The 12,124-nt window shown below is 37.0% G+C and overlaps 1 protein-coding gene across 1 annotated transcript; it reads right to left on the minus strand.

The window, feature by feature from the left end:
* Positions 1 to 745: 745 nt before the first annotated feature.
* Positions 746 to 11,161, minus strand: LOC147063926 (uncharacterized). Its single transcript, XM_085959114.1, has 4 exons — positions 10,910 to 11,161; positions 9,752 to 9,907; positions 3,621 to 4,379; positions 746 to 1,095 (listed from the first exon to the last, which is right to left on the minus strand). The coding sequence occupies exons 1-4, from the start codon at positions 10,914 to 10,916 to the stop codon at positions 746 to 748; spliced, it is 1,272 nt and encodes a 423-aa protein (XP_085815240.1). The 5' UTR covers positions 10,917 to 11,161.
* Between the last annotated feature and the right edge of the window lie 963 nt (positions 11,162 to 12,124).

A 12,124-nucleotide genomic window follows, 5' to 3' on the forward strand; every position in this document is an offset into this window, starting at 1 on the left:
AAGGCTCTGATATATATGCCACGTTTCACAAGCCGAGTCGAAATTTGGTACCTACGGGCATGTTTATTGTATAGCTCAGAATTATTTATGTGTATTTTAAAATTAAACTAATAATTTATTTGCTTATAATATTATTCATAGCAGAATTTTAACTAGGTATAATATGAACTATAATATTATGTAGGTGCTGTACATCAGATGCATGGTACAAACGCGGGCATGTATTAAAACATAACTAATGGCTCAAATAGACTCTATGACGATCGGTCATATAAATGCCGAAAAAACCCGTTTCTTATGTTGGCGTTATGTGTCATAGGGTGTCACAGAATGTAAATGCGATGTCATAGCTGTCATACAATATGTAATTCTATGTACAATATGTCGGAATGGCATAGATTTGATCATAGACACTAAATCGCTCTTAGCAAATATGTGCCCGATCGTCATATAGTCTATTTGAACCTTAATAATAAGACAACTTTACAAGGTACCTAGTCAAAAATTGTCAAAATCCATAATTCAATCGTAAAAATTAATAAACTCATTATTATGACGGTAGATTAAAAATATTTTAGCAAATATAAAGTAATAATAGGTAGGTATATTATTCAATATAAAATCATTTTATTATCAAATAAAATAGGTATAATATTATAAAGCTTTCATTCATTCATTGTGAACAAGGCTGTGAAAATAAAATTAGATTTTTGTTATTCGTCATACTCATAATGCCTAATAACTATTATTCATGTAATTGTGGCCAATGTTGGGTTGTGGTTTGATATTTTCTTATTGCTGCAGCGAGTGGAATAGAAACTAACGAAAGCCCGGATACAATAAGCAAACACATGTAAATGGCCAAACAGAATTCTATATCATTTTTAGCTGCAAGTTTGAAACCAATCCCGGTTGTAATAGTTCCCAAGCACACTCCTGCTAAACAATCGATTGTTCCGCGAAGCTTCGTCCACTTTCTTAATCCTATTGAATCTCTCAGAGTATCTTCGCAGGTCGTTGAAATGAATCCATATCCAATGCCAATGGCAGCAGAAGATAATGCGATAAATTCAATTTTTGTAGAATGCACGAGAGCTGAAAAATACAACGTTTTGTTAACTAAGTACCAACTTATTTAATAATAATATGTTAAGTAGGTACTTACATACATATTATTTGTACTTACGTAATTGAGTCGCCTAGATACATAACTCACATTTTGCATTAATTTTGAGTTAAATATACCAAGTGATTCTAATTAAAGGCATTAATCTATATAAAGAAAAATTACAAGATAAAAAGAACTTTTTATATACGTTTAACACGTTTTTAAATTTTCTGTTGAATCATATAAACTTGACAATTATTATGTATTAATACAAACTTTTTATGTACTTGATAGAAATACTGAATAAATATTATAGAATATTGAAATGTCATTTTGACATTTCATATTGATTTCCATAGTAACGCACCTATATATTAATAATTTAGTTGATAGGACCCCCTTAGCAACCGACAATAATAACTTTCCATACAAAACAGAATTAACTGAAAATGAATTCAATTCTGCTTAAAAATGACTAAAAGTATTAAAAGAATGCATTGTCGTCGTGTATATATATTCTAAAAGTTTCAAATGTGTAGCTAGTCGGGAAGTTAGTTAAAAATCTTCAATCGTCCAATACAAATCTTGAACAAATAAGAAAAAAAATGTACTGGACACACAAGAAAAAATCTGTACCGGAAAAACAAGAATACGAGCTAATAAAAACGTGGTAAAATAGTTGGCCATCAAAAGTCACGTTAAACCATGTGAAAGTCGTTGATAAAATTGACTGATGGTGTCATAACCATGGCCCTCACATCCTGAAGCGGACACTTAGGCCAGGATGTTTGGCGGGCTCTCTATCTATTGCCAATGTTAAGAGCAGTGTGATTTTCTACAGTAGTGTCCCCAAATGGTTCCAAAAATTCTGTGTATTTAAGCGATTTAATTTTTTAAATAAATCTATATGAATTAATTATTGAGTTGTCGCACTCGGTATCATATTATTATTATGAACCACTGGTCGCAACTCCTTCTTGTGATAACCAAATAGCATTCGACCCTTTGATATTGGATAAATAGCCATTTTTATTATTCAGGAACCACTTCCAATAATTATACACTACCTACATATTTTTAAATATTAATATTTCATTAAGTAGTATAGCGTCGCAGGCGATTTATTAAAAATAATATAATAAATTTCTGGTGTGTGTTTATTTCACAACTGGTCGACCTTCCACGCCGGGCCCCCCCTAAGCCCGGGTCCTCAAGCTGGAGCTTTGTCAGCCGCCCATTTGTGGAGGCCATGGTCATAACTCACATTTTTCAATGAATAATCTGTTATGTTATGTCATCAAGGCCTTTCTAACCAATCGGGAAGTTCTATTCCTCATAGGGTGCGGTGTGCCTGCAGCCTTATTATTTATTATTCTATATTTTATTATTATATAGTATTATATATTATATTTTTTAAAGATATGTAAATAGACTCACTCATTAATATTCAAGGGAGTTCAATTAATACTATTCTTCTATTTTATTACAAAAAGAGTGCTCTGGTGTTTTTTTTGCGAATAACTCAAAACTCGATTTTTGGAATATGGAGTTATGACTCTAGGCAACTCAATTATTTACATTAAATATTAATATATTTCCAACCAATTTGAACATTTTTAAAATATATCCGTGGTAACTAATAATTGGTAGGTAAGTAAGTATTGGAAATAAACATTTTTCGTAACTAATTATTTTACATAAATACTGGAATGAACTGAATTTACTTTGGGTAGATAGTGATTGTAGACATTTTTAAAAGTATGCATTGTTATTAATTTGTACCTACCCATGTGAGTTAGAAGTGAATTTATTTATATTGCGCTAGTATATAACTACAAGTGTTTATTTTTGGTGAAACAAAAGTAACAATGAGCCAGCCTAGAATACTTTTTCATCGTTTGGTTTGTTTTGTCAAAAATAAACACTTACACCCTTATAGTATTAGGGTCACGATTGGTATTCATGCATCCATATAGGTAGGTACCAAACTAAATAAGAAGAAGAAAAAAAGAAAAAATCTTACCAAACATTCCTATTGATGCAACTAACATCCCAAACGCGGAAATGTATTTAAAATTCGACTTTGACATCCGGTTAAGAATACACGGTAGTGCAACTAAGGCACAAAGCCACCCTGTTCCATGTATAGTTGTAGAAAAGGCAATTTCATTTAAAGTTTTGCCTGGTAATATGTCTCTTATTAGTAAAGAAATAAGGCACGATACATTAAAAGGCACTGAGAGAGAGCACAGTTTGAGTAAAAGGGCAGGATAGAATTGCCACGTTTTGATAGAGAGCAAGAAAGGATCCACGAAGGATTCAATAAATTTATCACAACTGTTGCGCGTGTTTCTTTTCAGTCTATAGAATTTATACGACGAGCAACTGCAACAGTCAGAAAAAGAAAATCGGCTGTTCCTTGCAGGCTTAGATGCATTTTTCATATTCTTAAACCAGCTAATATTCTGGTTGAAATGGGTTTTATTTCTTTCAGTGTCAGAAGATTCCACACGAATTTCATCCAAATCGTTCACCGGTTTTCGTTTTTCATCTTTCAAGTTATCAAGATCATCAGTTGATTGTATTAACACATTTAGTTTATCACTAATTACACTTAAACGTTTTATGTCTTCGTTCAGTCTTGCGCGATCGGAAATGTCTACAATTTTATCAGGCGGTGTACTCGAAGAACTATGCGAGTAAATTACTTGTTCATCATTTTCACTATCACTTGCTTCACTCTCTTCTACAATTTGAGGAAGAATTTCAACACCATTCATATTTTTTGACCGACTGTCTACCACTTCCTGAATAACTATAATGTTTTCTTCGGGCGTTGAATTATTCTCTTCGTCATCTTCGAAATTCTTCGGAATGTTTTCATCTGATGGACTCTTCCAAGTCTTTTGCGATAGGTCAACCAATTGTATATTATCCGGACTACTTATAGTTGAGAAATTAGTATTTGTGTCATTAAACAAAGAATACTGTCTTGCGTATGATCCATATCGTGTCATTTTCCGTGGTTGTGTAACACGATCAGGTTTAATGAAAAAAACCAGTGGCAGAATTTGAATGATGCCACAGCTGATGACCAATAAACCAATTCTATTTCCATAGTGATTTAGTACTGTTATAATAATGTACGGCATTACGACTTGACCGAACGCTTGTCCGAGTTTGCAGAAACATTTTACTCGACTAAGGTTGGTTTCAAACACTTCTGCCAGAACAAAATCTATTTGCGATAGAACTAGGCTGGTCCCCAAACCTGAAAATGAATTTGAAAGTACTTAGTATAGCATATTCAATAAAATTAATAGACAAGCTAAATTTTATCTGCTAAACGTTTATAAATAATAAAAAAGAGTAAGTAGGTACCAGTGGCGAAGGGTGGAGGTAGGCTGTTAAGATTCGACCTAAACAGTGCACATTAAAGTTTGTCAGTCATTCGTATTTGGTTTTATTGAACTAAGACTACAATTTATAGATGGTGTTAGTTAGTTTTTAAAAATCAATTAAGCCTTGCCTAAACCAAACCATAATAGTTTTGGTATGTTATGGGCGATTCGATAAAATAGTGCATATTTTTCATTCATACTTATTTGTTTTCGTTGAATTTATTTGATATTGAAGCGTTGAATTGCCGGTTAATTTTTTTTAAATTCATTAAGCCCTGCCTAAAGAAAACCACAGTAGATAAAAAATATTCTAACTATAAAATATCCAAAATGATGTATGATTTAATGGCATAATTTTACATATTTTATAGATCAACGAATATTTTTTGACCATTATCTATTATGGCTTGGTTTTCGCAGTGTTTAATTGAATTAAAAAAAAACTAACCAATACCATCTGTAAAATAAAATTGTAGACTTAGTTCAATGAAAACAAATACGTATGGATGACAAAGTTTATTGTGGACTATTTATGTCGGATTTTACCAGCCTACATCCACCTTTCGCCACTGGAAGGTACTAATATTACGAGACATTCAAGTAGTTTCGGAAACAGAATCATCATTATGTTATACTTTTATTTATAATATAAATTGTATATACCTACCTAATACCACTATATAGTGCGTAGCATCGTTGCCATACGTCCCGATGTTTAACCAAAACTAGATTGTTCCGCGTGGGACAGCCAAATTCTCGATTAGGTATTCAACAAATACTCTTTTAGATTAATTTAAAATGGTCAGATCCAAGAAACAGAATCATTGAGTTGGAGTAATCGGAATTACTTGTCCAATTCACCATGATATACTCATGTGCTAATTTTTACCAATACACTTAAACAGCAGAAAGAAACTCTTCAGGAAATAAAATCTTCAGTCAAGTACAAATAGGTGAGTGTCGTAAAAATATTATTTAATATTAATATTTTGATAGTTACAGAGTTTTGTAGCTTGTTTTGTGTACTTTATGATTGACATTATAGAAATAATGAACTACGCGTTTTTAGATTGTCCTGCTTTTTGCTCCTAAATCAGGTTTTTTAAATTTCACATGGTAAAAATATCGATTTAGTAAAATAATTATCTGACAACGCGCAGGGTACGCAAAGTAAGCATCATCACATGCAATATTGTTAAGACCATGAACTTTGGAAATGTGGACAGATCAAGTTTATTCAATCTGCAAATTATGCTAACAAAAATTAAGAAAATAATGCCTATATAATATTCATATACAAAAATTACAGGTAATAAGAAAACTAATAAATTATATTACATATTATGATATTGGAGACCAACAATCAACAATATTGATTGTGCTTAGGTATAGTATATGAGATTGAGTTAAATACAATTGATTAAATAACATTTAATATCAAGTTAGGTAATAAAATAAAACGCAATATCTAGAAGGTAATTATTCCACATAGTTAAATTATAATCAGGATCAGTTTCATCTATTACAATGGAACATTGTCAACTTTACTGAAGAATTATTTTCTGATCATTATGAAATTATGTGGAATAAACAGGTAGTACATTTTATTGTATTTTGTTTTATTTAATACAATGTCTTTCTACTAACAATTAATAGGTAACACCATTAAAAAACCTAGCAAACTTACTAATAATAATTATTATACCTATTTGTCTAGTTTTGAATGGTCAGTTTTATAAAAATGTAAGTGGGTAACTTGTTCTACATAATATCTAGAGTCTAGACCTAGACGATAAAGTGATTTAAAAAATCTGTAGGTACATAGTAAATTATATAAATTAATATATTCACCGTTTTCAAATTATTATGATTCCACCAAGCAAGCTGGTTCAATCACCACACGACGAGCTATGCATGTTAACGATAAAATTCGTCACATTTGACAGATCGTCAGTCTATCGAATCTATTATTTACATTTTAAGATATGTCGTAGTGCGGATGTAGCTAAAATTAAGCGAAACTAAATACAACCACGAAGGCCGCGCGGCTTAAGCGTCATGGGTCCCAGGTTCGAATCCTGGGTCTGGTAAGTACACATATTGTTTTTTAATTTGTATGAGTTTCTCGTAAAAACAAAAATCTGTTAATACAAACCTCCACTCTGCGGATGCCCATAATATGATCTTATTAGGATCGGACATGGTAAAAAAGTACCTATTTTAGTAATTTCCTTACGGCTCGCTCACCCACTGAAATGACTTCGCAAAAGTCAGGACTATACGTGAAAGTGCCCACCACCACCCGTCATATATGCACAGCCGTGGATATGCACGGCCGCTTTCTATGACGCTTTAAAATGTCTGAAAGAAGTGATTTTAAGTGCTCATTCCGTCCCATGATGCTGCAACCATGTACCATAATGCTTAAAGAAGAAAGTTAAGAAAGAAAATTTTTGTTTTTTGGACTGGCTCTGCTGTCCGATGACGTTAAGCGCTTTGTGTACCCGCATACTGAGTGTCATGAATTGAAATGGATGAGTCTACATGAGTCGGGACTATCCCGTTCCCCATACGATGCTGCAAATTTCTCGAATGCCGCAAAGTTGGCCTCGGTTGCTATCAGATCTCCATGACCAATTGGACTCGTGTGAGGACGGACCCTGGCAAACAGCTCCGCTCGTTCGAGTTCCATAAGCGGGCAATCCCAGAGGATGTGTTCAACATCTGGGTGGTCATGCCCACAGGTACAACCCGGCCCATCTACTATCAAGCCAAACTCGTGGAGTCTGGCGGCGAAGTTGCCATGGCCGGTGAGGAACTGGCTAATCCAGTGCGAAGGTTGGAGTCTTCTAGTTTGGTGCCTGCAGAATACGTCTGGAAAAAAACGGTAAGTGTACCGCCCCTTGGGGGAGGCGGTCCACCTCGCGTGCCATGCCGCAAATGCGGTCTTGTACATAATGTCACTTACAGTCTTCCTGTAAGGAACGTCCTCGGATCTCTGCGGTGGTGTCAGATGGACACCGGTGAGTGTTGTACTGATCCCCCTCAAGAAGAGGGTGATCGATCCTCTGACTTGGACGTGCAGATCGAGGGGTAGCACCCCCGCGAGTACGGCAAGCGCGTCAGTAGAAGTTGTGCAGTATGCTTTGGTAAGCGAGATCAGAGCAAGTCGCTGCCCGCTTAGTAGTTCGCGTCTCACGAGAGTTAAGGAGTTTACTCGGGAATGCCAAATGCTGGAGGCGTAACCGGCAATTCCCATGAAATTTGCGCCGTATGCAACCTTAAGGGCTCTAAGCTTAAGTCCCCAATTACTGCCCGCCATTCGGGCAATTCTCTGATAGGCCGAGTTGGCCTTAGAGACGGCCGTCTTGGCGTGGTGAACGAAAGACAGCTTGTCATCAAGAATTACTCCCAGATACGTAACCCTTTCGGAGAAACGCACTGAGGTCTGGCCAAAACGAACCGTGGGCGGCCGTCGAGTTATGTTGACCCGAGAACTACCCCTGAGGAGGACAGCTTCCGTCTTGCTCGGGGCAAAGGTCAGCCTGTTCAGCAACCCCCAATTAAGGATTCTGCCCAAGGCGTCCGTGGCTGCGTGCTCAAGTGCCGGTCGGCTCGTCGCCCCAACAAGCAGGAGCAGGTCATCGGCGTACGCAACGAGCGTGCAGCCCGGAGGCAGTGGCAGGGACAGAACGTCGTCAAACAGTATGTTCCACAAAAGGGGTCCCAGGACGGAGCCCTGGGGACACCCCATGGTGGTCCTCCTGTGAATCAGACTGGGGCCGGTGTCGTAGGTTATCTCCCTATTGCTGAAGTAACTTTGAACCAAGGCAAAGAGGTCCTCGGGGATCTGTCTCAGCCGAAGCTTCGCCAGAACCAAGGGCCACCACGCAGTATCAAACGCGCCCGCGATGTCGAGAAAATCCCGGCAACGAGGTCCTTGCCAGAGCTCTCCACAGAATCGATCACAAAGCGAATCGCATCCTCGGTGGACTTTCCGGGTCTAAACCCAAATTGTCTTTGCGAGATTGGACAGACAGGTGGGACTCAATCCTACTGTTTATCAATCTTTCCAATATCTTCCCGAAGACGGGAAGGAGCGTAATCGGTCTATACACTTTCGGGTCATAAGGAGGGCGACTGCCGGCTTTGGGGATCACCGTCAGGTGGCCCTACTTCCGGTAGTCAGGGAATATGCCACTACTCATGCATTCTTTGTAGAGTTGCGTGATCTCGTGTGAGGCAAGAGACCACGCCCTTCTCGCTAGCGCGTTATCTATGCAGTCAAGCCCGGGGCTTTGCCGGCCGGGAGGCTGGCAAAAGGATCCCTAGTTCAGACATGGTAGTGGCTGCGAATCGCGGAGTGTTTAAGGGGAGCAGCGCATAGACGCGAAGCTGCTGAAATCGGTCATTATCAATGTCGAGCGACTCGTTGTCCTGCGGGATAAGAGCATCCAACAGGACTGTGACGGACTCTTCAGAGCTATTGGTGAACGATCCGTCGGGGCGCCGTACCGCCGACATGACTTTTCCGGGCCGTGAGCCCAGCTTCATCACGCGGAAGGGAGGGCCCCACGGATCATTGCCACCCATTTCAGTGACGAACTCCCTCCAGTGCATCTTCTTAGCCTTACTGATTGCCTTTTTGAACTTGAGTCTAGTGGTCCTGTATGTGACCGCAAGCGGATGGTCCGCCTGCGGCGGCCCCTTCAGCGATCTTCGCGCTGCTTGTAAGGCCCTTCTGGACCTCCTCATCGCGTCTCTCAGTCTTGTCAGTCTCGGCTTCCTCCAGGATGCGAGGTCCGGCGGTCTTGGGGTCGTTCTTCCGATAGTGCCCTCCGCTTTTTCAATTATGAGATTCGTGAGGTCCTCAGCCGCAGCGTGTATGTCCTTTGGCGGAGGGCGCGAGGCCATCCTGTCCAGACCCTCAGCAAACTCGCGGTCAAAACGTACCCAGTCGGTTCTCTTGGTCCTGAAACGCCTCGGCAGTGACTCGCACACAAGTGGAGCGAGAGACGCGTGACCCCTTTCGGTAAAAGTCAGGACTAAACATAGCTAGACTGTGGCTTCTATATCGAAACATATCACCGTGGTCGTTTTTAGAACTAAAACCGTTGCAATACCACCAGCATGCAAAAAGCGCGTGGCGTAATACTGTAATCGCATACAGCGTCATGAAATAATGTCAATACCTACTTACTCTGTCTATGCGAAAGATACCTGGAAATAAAATTAGACCTACCTCCAAGTAATCCAATGGAAAGAGGGTCAAGAATTGATGATGTTGAAATACCAGCTATCGCAAATCCAGAAAATGCAATAATCACTCCCATAGCAGATATCATTCTAATATCAATATTGCTCCCCCACGATTCTTTAGCATCACGAAACCAGGAGTCTACAATGAAAGTTAAGATTCATAAAAATAAATTATTATTTAATCATTGCTTTATGAAGATTATGAGAAATTAATATGTTATCAAAAAAGATGGATTCTGATGGAGGACCCAGTTTTTTCTCTGAATTACGTAGAACAAAGATTGGATTGGAAGTATTATAATCCTACAATACATTTAATTTTTTATATACATATCCAAGGAGAAATTGAGATACAATATACAATGAAATAAATGTTATATTAAGATAAACAATTATTGCTGATTATCGTTATAATTGATAACAATGTTACCAACTGCGCTTTCTTTGCTGGATCTAGAATTTTTGAATAGAGATATTATCTAGTTTGAATATAAATGCACTTGGCGTTTATAGCGTTTTCGAAACGCAAACATATTAAAATTTCTCATTAAAAACTACAATATTACTCCCGATATGTATGTAAATCAACATGGTGGTGTTTTGTCCTAAAACTTAAAAATAAATTAATAATGTAACATACGATATCTAAACAAACTATTATATAAATGTAAAATTCTATAAAAATATTGAACTTACATAATTTGAAAACATTTCATGCATAAGCCAAAATCCTTTTTTAAAATATGGAGTGATTTGTGACGTCGGTTAGTAATTAAGGCATTTAATTGATACCACCTTGATTTAATATTATACAAAAACCGAGAGCGAAACTTATTAAGCATTTCATGTAAGAGTTTTAAAATCTCATTAATTAAGTAGGATGCCCGTAACTTAATTTGAAAAGCATACTAGCGCGAATACAGCGGTATATATTATATTGATGAGATGTTTACAAATTATGTATGTTCGATATCTAAAGAATGACCAAATTTTTTACTGACATTATTTTTTAGTTGCATGAAATTTTTTTGATAGGTAAACATTTTGCTTTTTTGACTTTTTTCTGCCAAATAGCATATTATAGCCAACGACAGTTGGTAACACTGCATGTGACGGAGATATAAATAGAATTATTGCCTACCAGCCATTGTCCACGAGATAAAGAAGAGACTCGGTGTTATTATGGCTTTCCAGGCATCTAAACCCTCGTCTACTCTGATGACCAGAATGATACCATATGACAATAATATCCCAGGTAACACGAACTGAAAGTGAAAAGAAAAGAAAAAGATATTTGTTACATATTTCTATCCTTTGTCTTTAGCACAACGTTGGAGTAGGTGGTAGAACGCCCATCTCTGAATCCATGGGTGCGATACGAACACAGCTCAACTCACTCATTAAATCCTGTCAAAAATCATATAAGTATGTAATTTCATTTTACTTTTTACGTTTTATTAAGACATATACACACAACGAAAAGGTTGACAACCTCTTAAAATGTTTATTAAAATTATCATAACTTATTTTACCATAAATGTTCGCGAGGTAACTGCTTTAATTGGTATTATGTAAATCAGTAGGTAGGTATACAGTGGCGCCATTGGTACTACAATAGCACCTTGCAGCTGTTGTAGTTGTAGCTATAGTCTAAGGCAGCGATTTCCAAGCTGGGAGGCGCGGAGTATTGCAAAGGGAGGCGCGAAAAGTTTAACACAATAATTAATGTAGCCAACAGGTTTGCAGTTTGCTGTAGTAGGCCGCTAGTTATAAACTACATAAAAAAGTCCTATAAAAGGTTGTTTGCAGACATGTCTGAAAATATGGAGACTAATTTTATAATACCTCACTTCTATACTATTGTGAAGCGCGCCGTGAAAAAATGAAATAAAAGGGTCAAATCATAATATTGAAATTTGAGGCAAATTTGTTTAGGAACGATAATTTTGTTGATTAACTAGTCTATTTGGTTGAAATTAAAAAAAAAATGAGTGAATAAATCAACGCAAGGACCACTAATTCATTTACTCATTTAAAAAGACAAATTGAAGGCATTCATAAAAAATTGAAGCTTTGGAAATCAAAATTACAAATAAAACTAGTTCGCCATATTTCCACTTTCAAATGATTTCTGCGCCAGATATATTGAAGCAAATAAAAGTGTATTTACTGAGTTCTTGGTTAGTTTGCTAATGCACTTTTGACATTATTTTATTAACAGAAAAAAGTCACCTGCGGCGCTGCTTTGTTGCAGAGCTATTAAATATTTAAAAAATGTGGTTGTGCGTTGCAATTTGATGTGATGATAACTCCTGTGTATAATTTAGGAAACACTACACATTAGATAGACACATTA

Source organism: Rhyacophila brunnea, unplaced genomic scaffold (assembly GCF_057557595.1).
Source record: "Rhyacophila brunnea isolate RB1 unplaced genomic scaffold, BYU_Rbru_1.0 scaffold_8, whole genome shotgun sequence".
Classification (NCBI taxonomy): Eukaryota; Metazoa; Arthropoda; class Insecta; order Trichoptera; family Rhyacophilidae; genus Rhyacophila; species Rhyacophila brunnea.

Bases quoted from the DNA above. Each gene is read 5' to 3' on its own strand.
- LOC147063926 (XM_085959114.1), bottom strand. The intron at 4,380-9,751 runs GTAGGTCTAATT...ATTCATTTTCAG, and splicing joins TTCCATTGGATTACTTGGAG to GTTTGGGGACCAGCCTAGTT. The intron at 1,096-3,620 runs GTGTGGAATCTT...TGTATTTTTCAG, and splicing joins GAACGATTTGGATGAAATTC to CTCTCGTGCATTCTACAAAA.